This window comes from Anopheles merus, chromosome 2R (assembly GCF_017562075.2).
Source record: "Anopheles merus strain MAF chromosome 2R, AmerM5.1, whole genome shotgun sequence".
Lineage (NCBI taxonomy): Eukaryota > Metazoa > Arthropoda > Insecta > Diptera > Culicidae > Anopheles > Anopheles merus.
This window is the reverse complement of record NC_054082.1, coordinates 1,327,748-1,351,892: the sequence shown is the minus strand read 5'-3', so window position 1 is coordinate 1,351,892 and position 24,145 is coordinate 1,327,748. Positions and strand designations below refer to the sequence as shown.

Below are 24,145 nucleotides of genomic sequence, written 5' to 3'. Positions count from 1 at the left end.
CACAAATTCAGTTCCTCTATAGAATGGCTCACCAAGAACAGTTCCATGTTCGGAGGTTGTTTGCTGTGTGTTAGATTGTTTTGTGGAAGGAAAAGTTAATCACTGAACAGATAATTAAATAAACATATCGAGCGCGACCGTGTTTGGGCAGTATTTTGTGTTGAGGTTGAGATACATAATTTGAAAGTGCCCTTCAGCGACACTGTAAATTGACATTGGCCACGAGCTGCTCGTGTGATGTTGTTATCAGAATCTCTCACGTGCTTATTCTAACAACTCGTGCGTTATTTACATGTAACTGTGCGCACTATAGCTAGGGTTGTACAGATTGGGAAGTTTTTCACCATTTTGAAGGAATATTCACTGGTTTACACCTGCACGCTTGCAACCGAACACTTTCCACAACAGCGAACAATGAATAATGAAGCTGCTGGCGGAAGAAACCATTCAGCTTTTTTCCTGCGAGAAATCTTTTTCCATTAACGCTCGATGGTTGCGTTAAGTAAAGCACTTCTTACCTTGCACCTCGCTAGCTGAACGAAATGAAGCAATTTGATTTCAGGCAAAAGTTTATATTGTTTGAGCATTGCCCGGAGGGAATGAGAGTGGAAGAAACCGGTCCATTCTTGAGCAAGACGGAAACCCTCGACTCTTATCCCACCTGCCCGGGCCACCAGCCCACACACACACACACACACCTGAGTAGTATGATTATTTCCCTCCCACCCTTCCCCCCCCCACTTAAATAGACTTGCAATTAAGCACACACACAAAAAAAAGAGAAACAGAAGCTGCTGAATGTGGAAAATGAAAAACTTTCCATAATTTCCATGCTAATTACGCTCGACGTGTTTCGGGGAAAATTTCGGCACGGCGAGGGCTCTATTTGCCAGACGAGCCGGGGAGGGGAGAGGGCATATTTGGGCACAAGCTAGCAAAGTCCGAATGAACCGGAAAAAAGACGACGCAATCTAGGCAAACTTCTTCGCTTCGCTGATTGCCGATTCGACTCGAATGAAAATGGTGCAATTTTACCACCTTTCGTCATTTCCTTACCTCGCTCTGTCACTATCTCTCTCTCTCTCTCTCTCTCTCTCTCTCTCTACATCTTTATTGAAGGTGTTTTCCTCCTTCCCACTACAGTCGACGCCACCGTCAATCACTCGTTGAATGAAAGTTTTGGAGTACCGCTTCTTGAGCACTCCTTCGCCGGGAAAAGGATTGAACCAGCGGACGGCTTTGTTGACGAAGGCGTTGACTACGGGCCCTTCGGGTGTTGGCCATGCACAAGAACGGACATAAATTTGCCACCCCTACCTACACGCCTTTCTTGTACGTCGTTCGGCCGCCTTGTACCGCCGGAAGTGGTCCGGCGCCATTGCAGCAGCTCGTCGATCGGCTGCAAACGACCCGAACTTCCGGTTCCGGTCCCGATTGCCTCGATGGGCTGGAAAATCTGCCTGTAAATTATTGCTACCATTAAATTATGTGACATTAAATCCACAGCCTCTCCCGGACTTACGGCTCGCTGAGCTTCGAAGCGTCGAGCTTCAAGCTCAAAACATTTGCAAACCCGCCACCGCCACACATGCTTCTCCTGGCTTATGTGTGTGTGTGTGTGTGGGTGTGTGTATTGCGTCCCCGGATGCAAGGCACTTGAGACGTTCTGCAGCCCTAGCGCATGCCTATTTCGCATGCATCGTTAACCAACGTGAGACCATTTCACAACCGCCAATGATCGATAAGTAGCGTGTTGTTTGCAAGGTTGGCCCATAAATCAAAGGGAAACGCGCTTACTTTCTCCTTTCCGCGCGCAGCGCTCGACTCGTCCCAGCATGGTAACCATGGCGATACGTACATAAATACACACTCCATCTGCGACGGTGCCTTTGCGTGTTCGATCGATCAGCACGACGCACCCGGAGTATCAGGTTCAAGCAAGGTCAACTGCAACGATCCTGTCCTTAGTCGTGCCCGATTATTGCCCCTTGTGCGAAGACGCAACGGCCCCATCCAGGCGGTTCTCCAGATGAGAAAGCCATTTCACCCTGAAGGACGGCCAATTAAATGGAGTTGTTACCCAATTTTGTGGCTCTCAAGCGCTAATGACTTCCTGCTGTGACCCGTTTATGCGTGGCCGTGGTATGGTAAAACACACCAGCCAACATAAAACCACCGTTCGCCATAAAGGAGTGCACGAGGGTAATCAACATCCAATAATGTGTACACCTTGTTTCACACCCATAACAGAGTGTTGTCAATCGATGGGAACAGCATTTCCTGTAGCAAAATACTGCGCAGCGCAGACGGGAGCTTCCCGTTATTTACTTTCCCCTTTTTGCCACAGGTTGTTTTACGGGATGCTGCTGCCTATTTTTATGGTGTTTGTTTTACCATAATTTATAACGGAAATGGAAATGTGTTAAAGCAACACAGAGTTAATGATATGCTTGCGTCGTCTTACCACAGCCCAAAAAAAAAGCAGCAAGGCGTTATGCTCGCGCAACGTAAAATCAACATCAAAACTCGGCAAACGGTCGGCGGTCCCGGGCGAATGTGCTCCGACGGCCAGTCGACCACACATTCGCAAGGTAAACATTCGCCAACTGTCGTCGTTCGCATCTGACCACGCGCTGAAAATGGTCCCATTTTCCCACACCCGCCCGTCCTCCTCGTGGTGGAAATCGGGCTGTAGGCTCCGGTGAACAACATCGCAGTAACCGGTAACTCAACACCTTTATTACCGTGAAGTGCGGGTCGCCCCGGCGAGGCCTGTGTGTACTTTTGCCTTAGGGAGAAAAGGTGCCTTAGGGGAAGGTGGTTGAGACTACAAATCTGGCCACATATGCAAATTAATTCATTAAACGTTATGTGTATAAAAAATACTCCCCAACTTCAGCGCTTTCTTGCATTCCCCTCTGTCTCTCTCACCAGCACCAACGGAGGATGCTCTTGTGAGAGGCATTGGCAAGTTTAATTAAAATATCAAGTTCCCGTTCACCAGGGAGGGGGCGGAAAGCGGCTCGTAACGGGGACGAAACATTACACGCCCGTTGTTTGAAGCCCACCCATGAAGGGGCAATATTTCTGTGTAGCTCATGATGAAGAAATCACTTGAAAATATAATAACCACTCCCTCGCAGGTGCGTGGGTGATGAAAATTGTGAAACAACTTTGCCTTTTATTTGTTGCGCTTATCCATTCATCCGCCAAGCGCGTAACCATTCTGCACGGTACACCACGCTTCCCGCGCGCCGTTCGTCTGCGGGAAAAATCAAATTTGCCTTTTGCCCTGGATCTGTAAGCAGCCAAGAAAAGTGGGATTTAAAATTGGAATTAAAAACTGCTGGAAAAGAAACTCTTTGAAATGCTGCTTGTAACATATTTCACCCTGTTAAATTCGGTAAGCTTCTGTCCTGTGCCAACCGCTAAGGAGTTGTTTAGCGCTAAGCAACGTGACTGTAATTTTAAAATTTCTACTCAAAGCGCCAATCCAAGTAGGCGCTTCCCACGTGGTGGATACAATTAAAGCCATTTTTGTTTCTAGGAAGCAGCATTATCAGCCTCGTTTGGTATTCATTTACATATTATCAATTAACATGCCAGGTCAAAAGTATCAACTCGAGATTGTTATTGCAATTTGTGTTTTATAAACTCACTCGGTGCTGCTCCATATGCTCCGTTGACACGAGGGTTACAATAATTGGTCCGATCGATGGGATTAAATTAGGGTCGATTAGCATCCTGCGGAAGAGAGCTGTTATGTGATCATGGTAGAAAATTATCCATGAAAAATATGCTGGTAAATATGTACGTTGATGAAGTTGAATAAAATCAGGAATGTTTCGAGTTTCGTGCTTCGATTCATCAAAATGCTTTCGGTTGAAGAATTTGGCAACAATCAATGTGAAAATTTGCCCCAAACACGCCACCGCGCACAATGAAAGCCATTGTAAATAACGTTCTCTAAATTATCCTTGTTTAATTTAACCCCTTTTTCATTCCCGTTGCAGGAATTACGTCAGCAGCGTCCCCGGGCTCTCCGCAGCACGCCACCGCCGGCACGTCCACGGCCGCATCGTCGGGCTCGGCGTCCGCCGCGGCCCTGGTCGCTGGAGGACTCGCGTCACCGTCGTCCTCGCTGACAGGGCCAGCCGAAAAGCCGTACTTTGACGATGTCAACTCGCGCAACGTTACGACGGTCGTGGACGACACAGCAGTTCTGAAATGTCGCGTCAAGCACAAGGGCGATAGAACGGTAGGTCATTAAATAACGATATAAATTATATTTTCTCTTCCCACCCCCAACACACACACACACTAACAAAGGCCCCCGTAATTGGTGCATAGGACACTGACCGAGCGCGGGAAACTCGCACAAAGGTTGGTTGGGAGGTGTGGGCGATCTCGTGGCCCTTGTTCATTCTAATGCATTCGCCACTGGACATGCTTTTATGAACCGTCCATCCTGCCACTTACCCGCCTGATGGCACCAACATAATTTAGAGCGCACATGTGTGTGTGTGTGTGTGTGTGTGTGTGTGTGTGTGTGTGTGTGTGTGTGTGTGTGTGTGTGTGTGTGGCCCTCCCACTCCTCTCCAGTGGGTCCTCTTCAGCTCGATCAAACGCATGGAAAACGCTGCACGGACTGGCGTATCGGAGCGTCCATCGGGCGAAACTTCAGTCACGCTTGGTGCGTATCTTTTATTTGCGTTCCGTGAAAACCCCGGAAACCAGGAACACGGGTTGTACATAAATATTGTACCCCCAAACCTCTGCCCCCATTTGCGCGACGGGAACCACACCAACCATTCTCACTGGTCTGTATTGTTGTGCGGTATTCCGTCATCGACAGCTTCTAACATCGACATCGCTGCGCCCGAAGAATCAAGATAGCAGAAAAGGCCCACCCAGCAGCGTCCAGAAAAGTCGGTCCGTTGCTGGACGGGATGGACGGACGGACGGGCGACCGTGCGCGCGGACGCTCGCGCTGGAAAGTGCGAAACGGCGTAATTCATTTCACTTCCATGAATAATGATTTGCATAATTAATTCCCCGCCTCGAGTGCCAACCGGGTGCGGGATAGGGATGCACTTCACGCTTCAGAAGTAGTGACTCGTTTTGTGGCTCCTGCTCCAGTGGCTAGACCATATAATTACAGTTGCTCCAGACCCGGGCCACGGGCTGCGGGACCGGAGCTGGGTGCATTTGCACCAATTTTCATTTCCACTGCCACTGCGCTTATGCTGTTTGTTAGTTTTATCGTTTCAGGGTTTTCTCACTCTTTTCGGGCGCGAGTAACGAGCGCACCCTGCATTTCCTGGGCCGTAGCGCAACTGGAATCAACCCGCTCCACTGCACAGGGGACCGTGTTCCCGCTTCCATTCACGCGCGCGCTTGATGGATGGATTGATGGAAGCCTGGAACGTGATCCACTGTCTGGTCGGTTTTGGGGTTTGGGTGTAAAGTTTCGTTTTATAGCGGCACTACGCGCCACCTTTAGCTCCGCTTTACCGCTGCCGGGCCGGCCAAGCATGGCCGAAAGGCAACGGGGCAGGAAACTAGAACTTCCCATTGCCTAATGCAAAACGACGCTGTACGCCACCCGCAACGGGAACGGAGGGAGAAGAATTAAACGAGCACGTCGGCGCCATTATTTGCGGAAAATGGGCATTCCTTGGCCGTCGTTGGGCCGTCGTAGCCGCTGCCGTAGTCGTCGTTACGAGTCAAACGGTGGAGTGGAAACGCTTCCCCGCGCGTTAGCCCACTTGCACAAAGTTGTGTTTTATTTCTGCCGCTCTTTTTTATCATTGCGCTACCTCCATTTGCTAGATTTCGCAATCAATCCTCCCGGAAATGTGTGTGTGGGTGTGTGTGTGCTGCCTGCCGAGCTACCGCTGTGCATAAACGATTTTGAGCTCATTTTCCTGTCAATTAGACGTCGTTAGCAAGACTGATGATCATGATGTCGGCGGCCCAAGGTGTTACGAGTGCTGCCCGAACGGCCCAACGCCCGGCAAGATCGCACGAAAACGATCCTGCTGCCGGTACATTGTTGCCACTTTGCAACACTCAAAGTCGATCGCTGTATGTCCGTGTGTGTTTGAATGCGAGGGACCGAGCATTTGGTCCGACGGCCCCATGCCACGCAGTGACTGAGCGGAGGTCACTCGCTAATGGCGAGTAATCGAATTGGATGATTTTAAATTTCCACATCTGTCAATTAGGGTGAATTCAACAGGCCCCAACCTCATACGCCTTCATCTCACTCGCCCAGTGAGAGGTAAATTTGCAGTGAAAATTAAATTTCCCTCAATTTTGTAGCCCCCCCCCTCGCCACCCCATCTGTGCAACTCGTCCCATTCCGGGCCCGTGGTACGAGTGTAACGTTTACCAGCAAACAGAATTACCACGTTTCCAGCACACTTGCCTGAGTGGAGCCACCCGCTGAGTGTATAATTCGCCCAAATAACTGGCGCTTGGTGGTGGAGAGTGGGGTGGAGAGTGTCAGTATTTTGCAGGCCAGCCGTAGCCGAGCCAAGCGCCTTTTTCGGTGGCCGGAAGCTTGGCAGTTCGTTATCATCGACCAGAGCGTGGTAAACGAGGGTTTGCTCCCTTTTGCTTCGCTGCCTTGCAGCCCCGTGCGTCGGGGCATATTATTTAGGATCATCGTTATCATCGTCCTCATCATCTTCATCACCATCGCCGCCATCATCATCATCATCATCATCATCGCTGGCATCATCTGTCGGAAGTGGTTGGACAGTTCAGTCGTGTTTGCAACCGCTCGAGCACAATTCGGCCGACGGTCCGCGTGTCGGGGAGTGTGAGCAAGATCGAATGGCTCAAGTGCCCAACGACGCACAAATAAAGCACCGGCCCAATGCTAAACTCCGGACCGGAGATAAGGCGGTGGCTATCCGAAAAAGAGCTCCCCAGCGACGGAGACGACCGTGTACAGAGATAATGTTCCGCAACCACGGTCAGAGTAATTAGGCCGACACGGGTTCGTAGCTGCATAGCACCGGGAGGGAATAGAAAAAGAGCGAGAGAGAGAGAGAGAGAGAGAGAGAGAGCCCTGCTGAGCTGAAGAAAAGTTTTCAGAGGCTACGGGGTTTGGGGCTTTACCCTTCCCTGACCCCTTTTTTCTGCGAGCAGCCTTCAAATACAATTATGTCCGGTTTTGATTGATGACTTGCCGACAAACTTTTCGTCCACGATTTTTTTTTGTGTTGTACCCTCGATGTGCCCTCGCCGAGGAACGACACAGTTTCGGCAAGGATTAAACGGACATGATAACGATGCCAAGGATGGCATGGGGTTTTGCACGTCGCATTGCGTCGGGCCCGGGTTCCCGCAACCGAACGTGGTTCATTATTATGTCGACCCGAAACGGTGGACAAAAAAAAAACACACGGGTAAGCCTCAAATCTGAGTTGAGGTTAAGAGTTTGATAAATTTTCTCGCCAACTTACCACACGGCCACAGTTCCACCCGGGAGCGGCATGGATTGGGCAAGTTTTTCATTGCATTTTCATCTGCCGGGCGGGAAACTGTTAACGTATTCCATTTCTTATTCCAGCGAGTCTGTGATTTTAGCAGATTTTATCAACGTTCCCTTGCGTGCTCTCTCTCCCCCCTCCTCTCTTTCTCGCGCTGTATCTTCCTCGTTTTTTTTTTTCGTTAGACACAAGCTATCGCATTGATAGGCTCATGCGGGCGAAAACTTCCAATTGGAGTTGAAAATGAGCTTGAAAAATTATAATTTTTTGATGCATTTTCATCAATTGTGGATCTGCCTAATCCGGGCGCACCAAACTCTAGAGCAGTGGTGTCACACCGCCCCGGTTTCAATGGTGGTAAAATATTCATCAATTCGACTTCTGCCTGTCTGCTTGCCGGTGTGATTTTGCTTCGACCGTCGAGGTCTAATGAAAAGAATAAATTCCCGCCCCAGCGCCTGCATTGAATCACGGTGGCTTGGTGATGAATAAAACATCCGAAGGTAGCTGGGGAGAGCCTGCTGTAGAGTGAGTTTGGGCAGCGTAGGCACACCAGGGAACCTACAGCGAACTCCGGAAAGAGCAAAATTCAAGTTGACACCTGGCAGCGTATTCGTAAGATGGGAAGAATGAAAGTTATCCTCCATCTGAGTAGCTGAGCGAAGCAGCGAGTGGCAGCTGGTGTTGCCCAGTCAAAGTTAAGCACTTGCGAGTGTCAATTTCATCATTCGCGAACTGCACAAACTATCATCTCCATGCTAATATTGCGCTTCTAGATGACGGAATCATTGCCGCAAATCAGCATACTGGTGGGATAATTTTTCTTCACTCAGTTGGGCTCTCCCCCTTTAGCAGCTAATTTGGCTCTCAAGGAAAATGATGGAATGTGTTTTTCATACAGTTGTCACACTGCTTCTCCGTGGGGCTGCCATGATTGATGAGTGTGATCAAACCCGGAATCGATCGGGGCGAAAACAATTTGCTGCAAATCTATTCCAGTTGCTGGAGCTTCAATCGTCCTCATAATAGCATTGAACATTCATGCTCGTGTGTGTGTGGCCTGTGTGGGCAACGCTAATGGCCGAGTGTAACGGTAAAGCCAGCAGAAATAATGCCGTCCAATACCTCCACATTCTGCCCTATTTGGTACACAAAAAAAAGAGCGTTCTAGGCGTGTTTGAACCCATTCGTAAGAGGTGGTTCGTGTTTTTGTGAGTCACTTAAGTGACTCCTCCCTCCGGCGCTTCCCCGACGACCGGCCCACCGGCCCTGCTGCTCAGCACTCTCGATGTTGATGATGGCTTGCCTAATTCTTCGAATTCTCGGTGCCCATATCTCCCACACTGGGCTGTTTTTGCTCTACCCCAGCGGTACGAATCCTCTTGTGAGATTATGTTAATGCTTGCCAAACGAGCAGCCGACCCTCCAATGCTGAGCCCACACAGCGCTCCCCCGAAGCACGGCTTACCGACCATTTGCCAGCGTATTTAAATGCGAACCTCTCCACTCGGCCTTTAATAGGCTCGTCGGGAAATCCGAAAACAAAACTAATGACGTCTTTGATGACGATAATACCCAAAACCCACCGAACCGGGCGCGCTACATACGGCTGGAAGGGCATCTTCAGCTTTTTTTCCTGCTCCAACATTCAACTCAAAGAAAAGTGCTTCACAAGGACGCTGTTTTGAAACATCGACTAGATTTTCGACCGAGCTCCAAACATTCACTCTCCCCCAATTGCCTTCGACCTGCCAGCAAAACTCACCTAAACAACAACAAGCAGCTACACAAAACACCGCCACTCCGCTCCGTAGGGAGGAACCCCGAAAAGGTTGTCACGAATCCACCACCAGCAAACGGTCAATTAGCCCAATGTTCGGTGATGTGGCCAGCAAAAGTTTACCTCAACTTGGCCGTAACTGTGGCAAAACCCTGGGAATTAATTAGCATCGGCGTATCGGCGTTGTTTTTCTTCCCGACCATGATAATGTGGCCACTTTTTCGTCCCCGGCGCCTGTCGTCGTGCTCCGGCGGGAACGATGGCTTGTTGTAATTGGCTATCCCAAGCTTAATTTAATCAGCCAAAACGGACAGGCACGCTCCCTTTACTCGTGCTCTACCCCTCCTTGACCCGCAACAACGTCATGTTGTTTTAGTGGACAGATTACTGTTTGGTAATCATTTACTGGGTAAACAATCGCAAACAACCCCGAATGCCGAAAGTTTTCTTTCCAGCGCAAATCTTGTCGGAAGAATAGGGTTATGGGAAAACCTGGTCTCCTCAGGGAAATGCCTTCCTCTCTCTCGCTTTTTATACAAAGATTCCTTCGCACCAGTGGCTTACGATGAACGATTCTTGGTGTGTGTGTGGAATGGGTTGAAAAATAGGGGGAACGGGTGGCCTGTCCCACACCCCATGCTGCACGACTCTCTGGATGGGATGGGTTGTGAATTTGCTCAAGTAATCAACATTCCAAGCTCCGTGACCGAATCGTCGAGATGGAAAACCCTTGTCCTGCCTCCCGCAGCAACCCCACAGTGTGAGTCGATGTATAGCTTCGTTGGTGTCCCAGGTTTTTACCGACCGGAACCACCGCGCGTCCCTAACGCACCTTTCCGGCGTGTGAGTGCGGAGTGAGCGTGGATATCGTTGTTTACCAGACTGATAAGCAGAGCGAATCCAGGGATTGTGTTCATCCCAGCCGAGCGATGATCGACCAATGCCTTCGCACATGTTGGGCACAGCTTGAACCTTCGCCCCGTTAGCATCATCGGAACCGCCGGATGATCACGGTTGCCTGGAACGGACATGCGTCTCCCGCCTGTCGATGCGACACGTACCGTAGCGGAGAAAAGCGAAACGCAAACATAATTGAAAATGGAAATTTATTTTACACGTCCCGATAGGAGGGGCCGCTGCAAAGGGGAAGCTGTAAAGGCAGGAGCTGTTGGAACTGTTCATCATTTGTTCTCAGGTTAGTCGCTCTAATCCGAGGCACGAGCTCGCACACGTGCATCTGGATCAGCGAAAATGCGCCCCCGTAAGCCGCCCTGCTCAGAATCGGCCCGAGCAGAGTAAGGCCGAGAATGGAGTCTTAAGTGGATCCTGAAAGGATACTAATCCGCACCAACCGCCACGAAAGGACCGTCGTCCAAAATTTACGCATTTTCCGCCCGCACGTACCCGTCAGGGTGGGATCTCGCCCTTTTTCGGCTAAAAACCGGGTGGACCACCGAACGATGGGTGGTTGTGTGGTGCTGTTTTCCCACCCCCCAAAAAAAAAGGAGACGCCCGAACCAAGCACGAGTACTGCCCATGGCTCGAAACTCGAAACAGTCGGTAACGAGCGGTGAAATTGATTGAAATCAATCACCCGAGGGAATGCTTGAGTGTGCGCTACATCATCGCAAGTCGGACGAGCGCGTCGAGCTTCATCTGCCCTTCGGTGGCGGTTCGGGCAAAGCGGAAGCAAAGCGGGGATCGTGGCGGGGGAGAAATCGAAAGGAAATTTATGTCGAGGTTTGATTACGGCGAGGAGCAGGGCACAATAAAAACGATGATTTGATGAGAAAACATCGTCTGAAGCACGCGAGCGACGCGAAGTGTGCGTGAAGGTGGCTCCAGGCATTCAGAAACGGCGATGGTTCTATCCGCTCCACCCGGATATCCTGCAAAAGGGGCTCGTTTTCGGTACGCTCTGGCATATTTCGCACATTTTGAACCTCGCCCTAGCAAATACACACACACACGTACACGCACAGGCCCGTCTACACGTACACGCCCGGAAAGTGAGTTTCCGACGAGCAGGTTTGTTATCTCTATCCACCGGTCGGTATTTGATTACGAATCAAAATATTGATACAAGGTATGTCTTTCCGAGGCACACTGGGGCAGGGGCGTTTTGTTGCTTCTTTTTTTTCTGTTTGCCACCCGCTGTGAGTGCTGGAAGGTACGATGCTCTAAGCCGAGCACGGTTGGATTAACATATTTCCTGACGTTGGCTCTCGCAAGCGCTCGTTTATGACATGGCAGCGGTAAATAGTGATGTAACCGCGTGTAATCCGCGGCGCTTTCGGAAAACTTTCCCCCCATCTGTCCGTCCGTTCACAGCCGGCAGTGTGGGGTTGAGAAAATGTAAAAGTTTTTGCATCTCCCGTCCCGTGCACAGTGCAACTTTGGAGCCGCCCTTCAGCTCCCACTCAAAGCGCACCCCGGAGTAAATGGAATGAAGTGAAAAGCTTGTAGTCACCCTAGATTGGTTGGAATTGATGAGTCCTCGGCACCAACCAGCACCGTTGCACTAAAACAAAATACCATCTTTTACGACTCCTCGCACAATGAACACAAAGAAGAAGAAGGGAAAAAACCCAACGAGAGCACACTGCCACCGCCGGGGCAGCGGGAAAGTTTGAAAGAGGATTAAATTTATCGGATGTTAATGCAGAACGAATTACGCTGACTCCGAAACTGCTCAACCACAAAGCGCTTACGTCGCATTCGGTTTCCACGAGGGGAAACTGCCGTCGCTCGGGCGTAGTTGGCCGGATTCTGGCTTCCGAACGGGCAAAGTTTAGCCATTCGCCAGCAAACGGCCAGCCAGCCAGCCAGCGGTGATGGAGGTTAAAATCGATCGTACTGACGAGATCGTTTAATTGAAAAAAGGCGTCGATGGCAACACGATGCGAAAAGGCGATTCGTTACGATTGAAAAGTTTCCCAATTGCCACCGCATACCATCAACACACTCGCCGGGCTCTGTCGGAATTCGTGGCCACCGGTCGCCGGTCACAGAGGCTCTCCCGCCCGGCCAGCGAACGGACGAGCGTGCAACGAAACGAAACGAATCGAGAAACGAATTATCCATTGGGACTTAACGTTTTACGAGCGAATTGCTCCACTCGCTCAAACTGGCCACCGAGGGCGTAATCCGAGCAAAACTCCTGGCCAACCCACGGCCGCACGGTGGCGTCGATGGATTAAAACTCTTCCCACACGCTCGCGCCTCGGAAGCATTCACCGGCGGGTCTGTGCTCAAAACAATCCACAACCATTCGGGTGGGCATGAGAAGAAAAGCGGGAAAACACACTAAATTGAACCCAGAAATGAACCAACAGCAGGCGAAAAAAAAGGCTCCCAACGGCATCCTGTACCCACAGCTAAAGTCTGCCCTACGAAGGAGCGTATCAGGGGGGAAATTGGCAAGCGCTAGCCCAATCAAAAAGAAACCGGTCCACCCGAAACTTCCTTCGCAGTTCATTTATTCTATTATCAACAGCCCATTATCGGATTTCCAAGGCGCCCGCCCCACGGAAGCTTAGCGTCCCGGAGAATGTTCCCGTGCCGAAGGGAATGCGGGGAACCGAAAAAGCAACACTGCAAAAGCCGCCGGTTGGGAGGTGTTGATTGTTGTTCTTATCAAGCACACAGGCACCGTAAATCTTGGCGGGCGAATAAATAACTCGTTAAAAAATTGGTCAACTTTTTGGCACCCGAAGAAAGGATCGGTCTTCCTGCTGGAGAAGTAACCACGGTGAAGTCCCATGACCGCCCGTCGTTATCATGGACTGCCGTTTGTTATTTGTGATAATTAAATTAATAATAATGACCTGCCGGCACTATCTCTAAGTGCTCTCGAAGTGCTTTGGATCGTATCCGAATGGGTTTATGGGCGGTCTTCACCGACACACTTCAGCTCGTTATCACGAAACACGCCAGTGGGAAACGAAAACGAACTGCGAACTCATATGCATAAATACGCGATTCTCAGTGTTCGACACGTTTGCGAAGAAGAATCCGCTTTAAAGGCATTCCCCGAACTCCTGAACTTCGCCTTCACCATAAGCTACATCAATTAAAACCCACACACAGGAGGTCCTGTCTCCTCCGGTCCTGGATGACGGACGAAACAAGTTTCCGGTCCTCGGGCTCAAGTTTCTCCCCATGCAAAGAGATATAACTAAATTTGTGGCCAATAAAACAATTTCAGCTAAGGATGAATTTCAACCAAATCACAGCCCCGCAATGGAGAGCGTCGTAGCAGCGACGTAGCAGCGCGTGACGTCCAACACAGCTGACAGCTTCGGGGCGTGACGTGACGCTCGTCGGTGCTTTGACGGTGTGCGAGAGAAAGAGATTTTATCATTTTTATGCGCTCATTACTGCTTTCAAATTAAGTTTCACCGCTAAACACACAAGCTGCTGTTCATTTTACCGCCGTTTTGTGTTCGATTGTGTTCGCTCGTACCACGCGCGGCAAGCATAAGCATCTAAGCACGCCCAACACACACGTCGGTGTACTTTTTCGCAATTTGCATTTACCTGGCAGAAACGACGTGACAAAATGGCATTTACAATATTCAAACTAAGCTTATCTGTTCTTAAAGTGTGTAATGCTTCACCTATGGGTCGGGCCGGGGTTTTGCTGTGTTGCCCATCCCTGCCAAATCGAACATTGAATCCTTTTTGCCCTTTTCATTCGCTCTCGCTCATGTTCACTTTAAAACAATCTAAACACAAACGCTCCGTCCTGAACATAGCTCCGTTCTTTGTTTTCCATTCCCACCTGGAATGGCCCTGGCTGGGCCCGAGCCGTCCTTGAGGAAACCATCCCGAAGCCCTCTGTCGGCAGGTGTACTAAATTGCGTTAAATCTGGTACTTAAAAGAAGATTACACATGCCCGGTACAAGAGCAAAAACATTGATTCCCGTGCTTGTAAGCACGCTCCTTGCAGCCAGCCTCCGCCAACCTCTTGAGGGCGCCTCAAGAACGCGCGCGAATGTGCTTTCACCGAGGCTAACGCGTGTCGGGCGCCCGAAGGGTAATTATCGAGTCAGTGACAGTGTGCTTCACGCGTATCTGCCAGCGTAAGCATCCCATTCCCGACACATGCTAAAGATGAAGGCTTCGTGCCCATCATCCGTGCAGAGCGCCCCGACACACGCGGGCGCACGAGTTTGGCTGGATTTTCTTATTTCCCTTCGAGCACGGCGGCATCCTTGAGCGTCGGCGGTTGGCTTTTATGAGAACGTGTGTAATTTAAAATTGATTACGGCAAGGAGGCGATCTGCAGGCACGGCGTGGCGCTCGCCGGCACTACCGTTAACATGATTAGATTTGACTTGCTTCATTATTCAAAACATTCGCCATCCGAAGCGAACCATTTCCCCTCCCCTGTTTCCCTGTTTCAAATGTACATTCAAGCAACCGCTTCTTGCGACTTTGTCCATAATGAGACACACACACACAGACGCACATCGTTCGGGTGTCTCATTATAGGCAACGTTTTATCGTTATCGGTGTAATTTGTTATTGCAAACGATACCGGTGGGTCTGGGAGCGGGTTAGTGGACAAGCGGAAGGAGTGCGAAAGCAAGTGTCACTCAAGAATCGGTCTCCTTCGCCGGCCCCTGACGTCATACGCGGAAACCACGCAAGGATAAAAGTAAGACAAGGCCGGCAACTACAAGATGGTATGGGGCGATAATCACATCAGCAGGTCCCAGGCGAGCTTCTCTCTTCAAATTTAATTACGAATGTCAGGCATGTCGCTCCCGCCTTGTCTTGTGCAGCTGTCCGCTCGCTTCGCTCGACCTTTCTTTCTCCCTCGCACTGAAATGAAATAAATTACAGCTTGAAATGTTTTCTCGGCTGTGACCATTTGTTGCACTTTCCAATCTCTGGCAGCGAACCTGCAGCGCTGCCCGGACAGGGCGTTTCCTCGAGCAACAAAGTGTGCTGCCCGGTCGTTTCGCTCAAGGTCGTGCAAGCTGGACCAAACGAGCCCGTTCGCCCATTCTTCCATTTCCCCGTCGCCACAAAGCGAACGGGTCAAAGATTTCCAGCACCAATTTCCGTCTGGCCAAATTCGAATCTCTTCTAATTACACGCTTCGATGACCCTTTTCCCGGGGATGCCCACTTGCCCGGTTCAGTAAGTGTCGCCCTTTTGTCTCCCGGAATGCCCATCCGGAAAGGACGCTGTGGAAAGCGATGGGAAAGCTTCAACCTCCCCTAAAAAACAACGGCACGGCAGGATTTAGTGTCTCACGAGAGGGAAAACACATCTGTTACCGGGATGCATATTTGTCCGTGTTCCGTCGGCCGCTGCCGCTGAGTTTTGGACTGCTGTCGGACCGTATAAAGTGGAAGCTTGCGGAATTAGGTACACTGTCAAGCGTAAGCAAGATCTTAATTAGATTCATCCGTTACTCGAGTCCGGCGGTGTGTGTGTGTGTGAGAGAGAGAGAGAGAGAGAGAGAGAGAGAGAGAGAGAGAGAGTAGCAGTAGTAGTAGCGCTGGGATATTGTTGATTTTGGCACACATTTGTGTTTTGGGCTGGGAAAAGAAATCGATCTACCCTTGGCGAACGTTAAAGGTTTCCTCGCAACCGTTGGCTCTGCCCGTCAGCGACGTTCGCAATGACGTGCCAATCGATTAACGACTTGCTAATGACCACTGAGTGAGTGTGTGGAATGAAGCGTTTGAGTGTTTCGTACCGATCGTTAAACGTTGCCGTTGCCTAATCTCGATACAGCCGCTGGATGCAGCAGTCTTTTCATGCCAGTTGACCCATTTTTTGGTCGGTGGGGCGATGTGCAAAAGCAAGAAACTTAAACCGATGTTCCAACGGTGTTGGGGCCACCTTCGAATGACCTTGCACTGTGAGCGGTTGCTCATGACATTTGAGTCGTTCGCGCTAGCTCCTTCCAAGAAAGCGTAGCAAAACCGATGCCATGTATTTTAATTTTTCTTACTAAAATGGACTCGTGGTTCGCTTTGAGAGTAGCAACAAAAAAAAATACAACGCCCCAAAACCGAATGGCCATCGGTGCAAATCTTGTCTCAATTTACGACCTTGTTTCAATATTTATTGTTTCGCTGTCGCGTGTACCTTCTACCCTCGCGTGGCGGAGGGCTGCAACTGACACGGTAACCTGAGCATGGTCGGTTTGTGTGGTTCGTTCGTCCTCGGGGGTTGTTTTGTCTTTGCAACGGGATGGACACCCCCCCCCTCCGACTCCGGGAGTTCCAGAGGCCAATTTTTCCACGCTTTCCACAATTATGGCGTTGGCTAAACTTTTTGGAGGTTTAAATTTCGTGCGACACGATGGGCGGGGAAGTGGAGCACCAGGAGAAGGTGGATGGTTTGAAAACCAAAAACGCCCCTGCAAGGAATGAAACTGAGCTCGCCGCCACAGCAAAAGAGCGTCCAAAGAAAGTAACGATGCGAATGGCAAAATACGTTAATCCGTGTCTGAACCATAAATCACACGCTCTCTTTTTTTTTCGTGGAACCGTTTTTACGATTTACTTTTTTGCGACGCCCTTGTGTGTGTGTATGTGCATGACTGTGTGTATTTTGCTTCATTTTCCTTCGCTCGCTGTGTTGTGCCGTGTCTGTCAGGCACATGTCGGGCCCTTTGCGAACTGTTTGTCACCGTTTGCTTGTCTTCCATCGGAGCTGAGCCCTGGGTGTGTGGGTGTGTTTTGTGTGTACTTTTGTGCCAAAGGCAGACGGAGACGTTAGAAAAGTAAACTGGAAAACCGAAACTGTCCGATGGGTGGATGAATGTACTCCCACCAGCGCCATCGCCCACTGCGACGGTAACCTTTCGACCACGTAGCGGCGACGGCGGGTGAACTGTTTGGCCAAAGTCTAATAAAATAAATTTCTATTACGTTTATGATGCCCTTTTTCACTTCGTCCTTTTGATGCGTTGCCGGCCACGTGCCGTTTCCGTTTGATGTCCGGCGGTCTTCCGACGCGGTTGCCTCCGTTTGTCGTACCCGGTGTAAAGATATTAGTTTCTCGGCGGAAAAATAATGCTTTTAATGTTTGCTATCGCTTCTTTCTGCTTCAATTAGATGCGAATTGTAAACAGTGCTGCACCGTCCAGTGGCAAAAGGCCGTCTCCATTAGGTTGAGTTCAATTTAATCGAGTTGGTTCTTGTTGAGTGGCTTTAACTTCCTTCTAGAGTGGAGTAGTTTAGTTGGGTTAAAAGTGGACTTCCAAAAATGCAGCTTCAAGCGCCAGGAAAGCGCACCTGAGGTTAATCGCCCTTCCCAGCAGCACACACCTCGGCAAGTGTTAACCGGTCCGGGACACCAGCATCTGCGTTACACGTAGAAACACGTCGTTTTGCAAAACTTTTACTTTTGCTTTTACTTTGGCGAAAACATGAAAAGTTCAATTTTCCATTACTCGCTCGAATCCGCACCGCTCTTCGTGCAGCTACTACCCGCAGGGTAAGTTCGGGCAAAAGCATCATACGATCCAGCATAGTTTAAATTCTTTGGCCCCCCCCAAAATCGGTTGCTCCTGTGGCTCCGTTTTTGTTACATTGGCCAAAGCTCTTGCTCGCAGCCACACAAGCAACGCTCCCCAGAGATGTTTGGTGTTGGTTGGCTTTCGCCATTTTCCATCGCTCCCAACCGGTGGCAAGGGAGGGTGGAGAAAGTGCAAGCAATTTCACCACTGTTTAATTACGAAACATTCCACGGTGCAAGTGCTATTTCAAGTCAATTCAGCCAGCTGTAAGGAGTACCATCTGTAATTTGCAACGTTCGACTGGCAAACGATTGTGCTAACAATTTACTCTCGCTTTGTCTTCGTTTTTTTTTTGTAAGAGAGTAAGAGACGGCACAGGAAATGTGGGTGGATGTGGGAAAAACGAACGCAAACTTTACAATAAATGAACTATAATGGGACCACGATGTCGACGAGCACACAATGGCAACGAGGAAGCGCCGAGCAAACATAAATGCTTGCTCGTGTAAACGGGCTGCTGTGTTCTATTAAAGTTGAGTTAATGTTTGACTTTTGTGTTTCCGCTTCATTCTAAACTCATTTCCGCACTGTTTGCCGTTTGCAGCCGTCGCTTCGATCGCTGCTGAATTATGGCACTGAGTGTCCTGAGAACGGCAGAGGCCAAATCTCTCACTCGCAGCGTCATGGAGAAGAAAATAAATGTAGCCACAATAACGGAGAATGTGCGGGTGCTTAAATTAGGCTCACGAAACCCCCTTCCCATCCCATATTATCTTTAACGATCAATCGAAACAAACTGCCAAACAATATAACGCTTCGTGCCATTTACCGGTCGGTGGGATAAAGCTGCCTGAAAAATTGTAATGTGTCAGCTGTATTGGGGTTGGCGTGTCCCGGTGCAAGTGGAATGAAAACACATTTACACCACTCTCGCTTCCCTCTCTCTCTCTCTCTCTCTCTCTCTCTCTCTCTCTCTCTGCTCCCTCTGTGATAAAAAAGCAAACCATCCTACACCCTGCTAATGAACCTTTGAATGCTTCCTCCTGGTGGACAAATCGAATCGAGCCCCGCTGCGTTGGAGGTGCAATTTTTGGTCAACCCATCACGAGCGAGAAAACGTGGCGCGTTAGGGTCGCGCCGGATGCTGACAGGTCGGTTTGTGGCTTGCCAGTCCGTTCCATTCGACTTTTGAGTCAACGGCACACACAAAAAAAAAACGCTCACACACACAGAGCTACCATCGAATGCCAATCCTTCCCCCTCTCCCCGGAAGCTGTCAAGAAAGTAATATTGGGGTTCACTTTGTAACGACCGCAATTTGTCGCTGACCTTCGGTGCCCGTTCCCCGGTCCTCGCCGTGTCCGGGATGTAATCGCTTCATTTTTATTGCAAAATTTCGATATGTGCAAGAGCGTGTGATGTGATGACAGCGGGGGAAGAGGGGCGTAAAATCAACAGTAGGAAAAGGAAAAAGGTGACCGGCAGTGTTTCAGTGTGACCGAAATGGCATCCGATGGGTTCGGTTGGGTCGCGCTGTGGTTGACGCAATTCCATCGATCTGCCAACACGTGTCCCATGCCGAGTTTCCCATTTCATCCGACAGTGAAAAATTGCTTAATAAGTGATGTGGCCATCCACACCTTTTCGCAGCTATTTTTTTTTTTGTTCCATGTGGTTGCTGAGTGTGAATGTTGGCCGGTGTGTTTGGGGGAGGTACATTTGGCCAATGGCTTTCTTCGTTCTTACACGTTTCATTTCTGCGCTCGGGACATGTCCGCAAGGAATGCAAATATCCAATTGGAAAGGAATTGGAACTCTTTTGCTTCCAATGTTGATGATTTAGAGCAGGTTTTTGGATAAAATAAACTACCTTCACACCGTCACACCTGCCTGTGGGTGTGGCTTACGAGAAAGGTGAATCATCTGAGAAGGTGATAACGACACCAACAGACCCCGGGGAGCGCATATCGGCCGGCGACCGCAATGGTTGCGTTTTTACCTTGCGTACGACACAGAAAAGAACGTCCTCTGTCAGCAGGTGTGCGCATCAGTTCGTATTGAAACTGCACCGAATCGAACCGTGCGCCGGCACGAGAGACGGTAATTTAAATTTATGAAAATGGAAGCTGAACGACGCACAAGATAACCCTTGCACCTAAAGCAGAGTAAACATAAAACTGCATCGCGGGAAATGGTACCGAAAACCCGGTGCTCAACTCGCATCAGGTGTGTCTCTGTAAACACCAAAACCTCCCCGTTTGTTTCCATAAAGTTGGCCCAAAAATCATCTTCAATTTCTAACAAAGTCACGCAACGGCTTACGGTGGTTATCTCGTGCGGATATTTGCATCCATCGGGCGCACAGCAACAGCCCGGCCCAGGTCGTACGAGCAGTGGACCCGACCAACTCCATGGGCTGCATGCGCTGGGAGTTCGTTTTATCTTGCGCTTTTCCACCCATTACCCTTGCAGCACGCCGGACCCGACGGTCACGGATCTGCAGTGCAAGCCTCGTGGGATTTGTCGTTTGTCGAGCGGAAGCTTTAGCCCAAAGCCAGCTGTTTCGTGCTTTAGCAGGACAAGTATATCCGCTCGTCCGGGCTCTATGGTGTGTGTGTGTGTTTCTTTTTTTGGTCGTGGTTTCTGGTACTGAAAGTGAACTCAGCTGTTAAATTGGAACGTCCAGGAGAGTGTGTCCAACCGATCGTCAAAATGGCTTTCACAGTACTGCGCTGCAATGCCCTTTCCCTTTAGCTCATAGACCATTAAAGAGTGCGAGTTAGATAAGAGACTTCAAGCCAAGCTCCGTACGTTGTTTGTGCAGCATGAAAGAATACAAACTTCCCATTTAATTGTGTCGTAAACAGGGAAGGTGGGAGTCGAAACTGCCTCTTCTCTCACGCTCTCTCTCTCTCTCTCTCGATTTTTATTATCATAGCAACATAGTGTGTCGGGTACGGTCGTTATAAGTATCGTAAAATATACTTTCAGCGCCCAAAATCAACATTATCATCACTTTTCCGGGCCGGTCTGCTTAATTTCATCGCCAGCTAATCATTCATCTTTAAACACCAACATTACCGCAGCCGCCAGTCGTGCTCCCAGAGTTTGTCCCAGAAAGTGGCGAAAACAGATCGCACCACCACTTTCGGCAGCACTTTTAATACATTGTAACAATATTTTGAATGTCCCGGTTCCCGGGGCCGGGCCCTTCACCGTTAAGCTGGCGCCTTAATTACTTAGCGTAATTTCGTTTACACTGTGGATGAGCCTCAGCCTCAGGGTTCCACCCCCCCCCCCTCCGCCGTTGGGCTGTAGTCACACAAAGTCGGGCGAGGAATCATCATTTCAACCCGCGCCTATAGGAACTGCGGCCATAAAACACACTAAGTGTATTTGTTTTCGCTTTGCCAGTCGGTGCCAAGGAAAGCTTTTCTTTTTAATTCCACCCGAAGAAGCTTTGATGGTGGGAGTGCAGTTAAGATGCGTCCTTTACCGGTTAGACATTCTGCGTCCGATGGGCGATAAGTTTACTAAATCAAAGCTCCAAACCTTCTGGCACAATTTGTTCCGTGCTGAAGCTTTTAGAGCCCTGTACTCGTCGTACCCTCGGCAAAAGTGTTTATTAAGATAAATTGAACGAGACCAACCGGCGTACATGATTGGAAAGCTGTGCAGAGGAATACCAGCTTAAGGTAAAAAGAGAAAGATATCTTGTTTGAGGTAATTCTATTACTACACCAAAAGGGAACGAGATGCGGCGTCCTACTGAACTGTTGCTGTACCAAAATTTACATTGCAGCCGTTGGCGTAAGCAGGCGAGCCAATATTTTCTCTCACCCTGAACGATAAATCATAGGCGTAGAGGCTGTGTTCTTCTCGATCAAGATTGCACATTTTAGCTTTTTGCTTTTTGTTTTTTGTGCTATGCTGCCCACACCACCGCTTAATGAGATATGAAAGGAACGATTTAAAATCATTTTCAATTTACCTCTCCAAACATATCAACTGGCTTCCACTCCCGTCCAAGCAAGACTTTTCCATGCTTCTTCATCTTACGGCTAACAGGTATGCCCGAGGTGGATGGACTATTTTTAATCTTCTCCTAAATCAACAAAGCACGACCCGATCCGGTATCAGCTGGCATTAACTCTGGTTGGTATCCGGCCCTGCGGGAAGTGGGTGTAGAGATGAAGAGGAAAAATACCTCCCACGCACATCCACCCACACCAAAGAACGCATCAAATTAAATCAAATCTGGCGTAATGCTGCTATATTGTGTTTCGGTACCGGCCACCAACTAATTAGCTCGTCCCGTGTCGCAGAGTGGCGCAAATTTACGACTTACCTCGACTTGCCATGTGTTTCGCCGAAAATTGAAAACACAGTCTCAGACACCGGCCTTCCCGGCCTGTCTAACATGGTGCAAAGTGACGCGATGAATGGTCGTAAAAATTAGAGGAAAAACTTGGCAGCATTCATGTTTTCACACAAATTCGTCACATTTTCCACTTTCCTTTCGGCTCCGTGGATGTGGGTCGTTACCTTTGGCCACTCCAGTTGTTGGTTTTGTTTGCCCTTAAGAGATTATTTAAAAGATGAAATCTATGGCGGAGTGACGATCGGCAGCAGCAGCAACAACAACGACAGCCAACAATGGCCAACGAGCAAACGTAATCATATTTCATCGTTCACCCATAATAAGCCAATTAAGGTGAGATAGGCTTGTGTAGCGATAAGCTTCTTGTCTCGCTCTCTCTTTCTCTCTCACACACACACACTCCCCTGCACGGTCGGGTGCGTTAGCAAACTTCTTTCCACCCTTGGAGAAGTTGTTTGCTTGAGCCGAAAGCATTTTGACTTTCTTCTTTACGGTCGTCATTAAATGTTGTGAATGTTGCTTGCTCGTTCCATCCCCAAAATGCAGCCACCAAGACGAAGATCGAGCTGTTTTTTTTTTCTTGCCTGCCATTGCCTTTCACGTGAGCTGGCCTTTGACTCTCCGGAAGAGCCCGCCCCGGCCGGCGGGGCAACGGAGTAGAAAGATATTAAAAATGACACAGACGCGACACGCCGGAAAGAGAGCAGTGATAAAAATTAAATCCCTGTCGGGTGCCATTTGCTTTGCTTGCTTCACCTTCAGCCAACCAACGGAGGAACCGAAATGAGAAGCTGTTCCTCCTCCCCCCGGTAGATGTGTTGTGTTTGTTTATCGGACACACTTTAACAACACAGTGGGAAAATGGTGACGCGAGCGACATCTTTATCGTCTTTATGAAAGGGCAGTGTTGTTTCTTCGTTCGTTGAGACGACTCCAGAAACAAAACGCACCAGACGCCCGGACAACATTGCGCGTTACGAGCGACGCACACTACTATCAGACAGGAGAGAGAGAAAGAGCAGTGCGCGAAGTGAACCTGGCGTGGAAAATCCCATTTGAGCGCAAGTTTAACGGTCATTAGGAGTTTAAAGTGCTGTAAATCCTAATTGAAAATAAAACCATTGCCAACCTCCCCATCAAGGCCGTGGTGTGCAATTTCGCACAGTAACAAGATTGAGTCGCAGATCGGGGCCGCGGGGCCCACGGGTCGCTACAAGATGGAGATCGCGTGAAATTGTTCATTTGACCAGTTTTATTGAATTCACTTCAAGTGTGAAACTTGCCAAACCGGCGCTGAAGTAGCTGCAGTACAATAGTGGCCATAGTGAATCGCCGCGATCACGAGATGACAGCCATAAAACTAGCCCATAACCTTTGCCTAATGGAGGCGCCAGGTATTTATTGGAAAACAGCGTTCGTTCGGTCGCTCGGTGCTCTTGCCGGCGTAAAAAAAAAGTAGTAAAAATGGAATCGATTTGAAAAATGGCCATTCAAAACTGTCTGCTGTTGAGGGGGGTTTTATGATAAGCAACCTCTACAGCTTATTTAGAACGTCAACACTTTAGCGCGGAATACGTGAGAGTCGTTGGGTGCAGTAATGAGAAAGCTCGCGCTCTCCTACAACCCTTTGAGCATAAAAACCCTTTTGTACATAAAACCGTACATTCGCTTCTTTTATTAACCAGGTTTTGAAACATTTATTCACTGATAATAAAGCACATTTTTTATAGCAATCGATTGTTGAATTGTATAGCCTCTACGCTCTTCGTTACGTTTCGCTACCTTTGCGTTGACCAGAACGGGTTTTAGCTTTTGTGGAAACGAGTATGTACGAGTCTACGGGCTGTCTGCGAAACGATACATGGATGCATGGGAAAGCGCTTTGTATGGTGATGCTTTTCTATAAACCCGAACCTCCCCCTCCCTATGCCCCTTAATGATACTGCACCGCACGACACGGCAAGTAAGAGAAGAGCATATTTTTTGCTCGTAT

General features: G+C 49.3%; 1 protein-coding gene across 5 annotated transcripts in view; it reads left to right on the top strand.

Moving 5' to 3' along the window:
- The window catches only part of LOC121587949, a 66,277-nt gene that overhangs the window by 13,089 nt on the left and 29,043 nt on the right, over positions 1 to 24,145 (top strand). For all 5 annotated transcript variants that reach the window (XM_041905343.1, XM_041905341.1, XM_041905340.1 and 2 more), the window contains exon 3: positions 4,014 to 4,258. In XM_041905343.1, the coding sequence (XP_041761277.1) occupies positions 4,014 to 4,258 (245 nt within the window). The remainder of the gene's footprint in view (positions 1 to 4,013; positions 4,259 to 24,145) is intronic.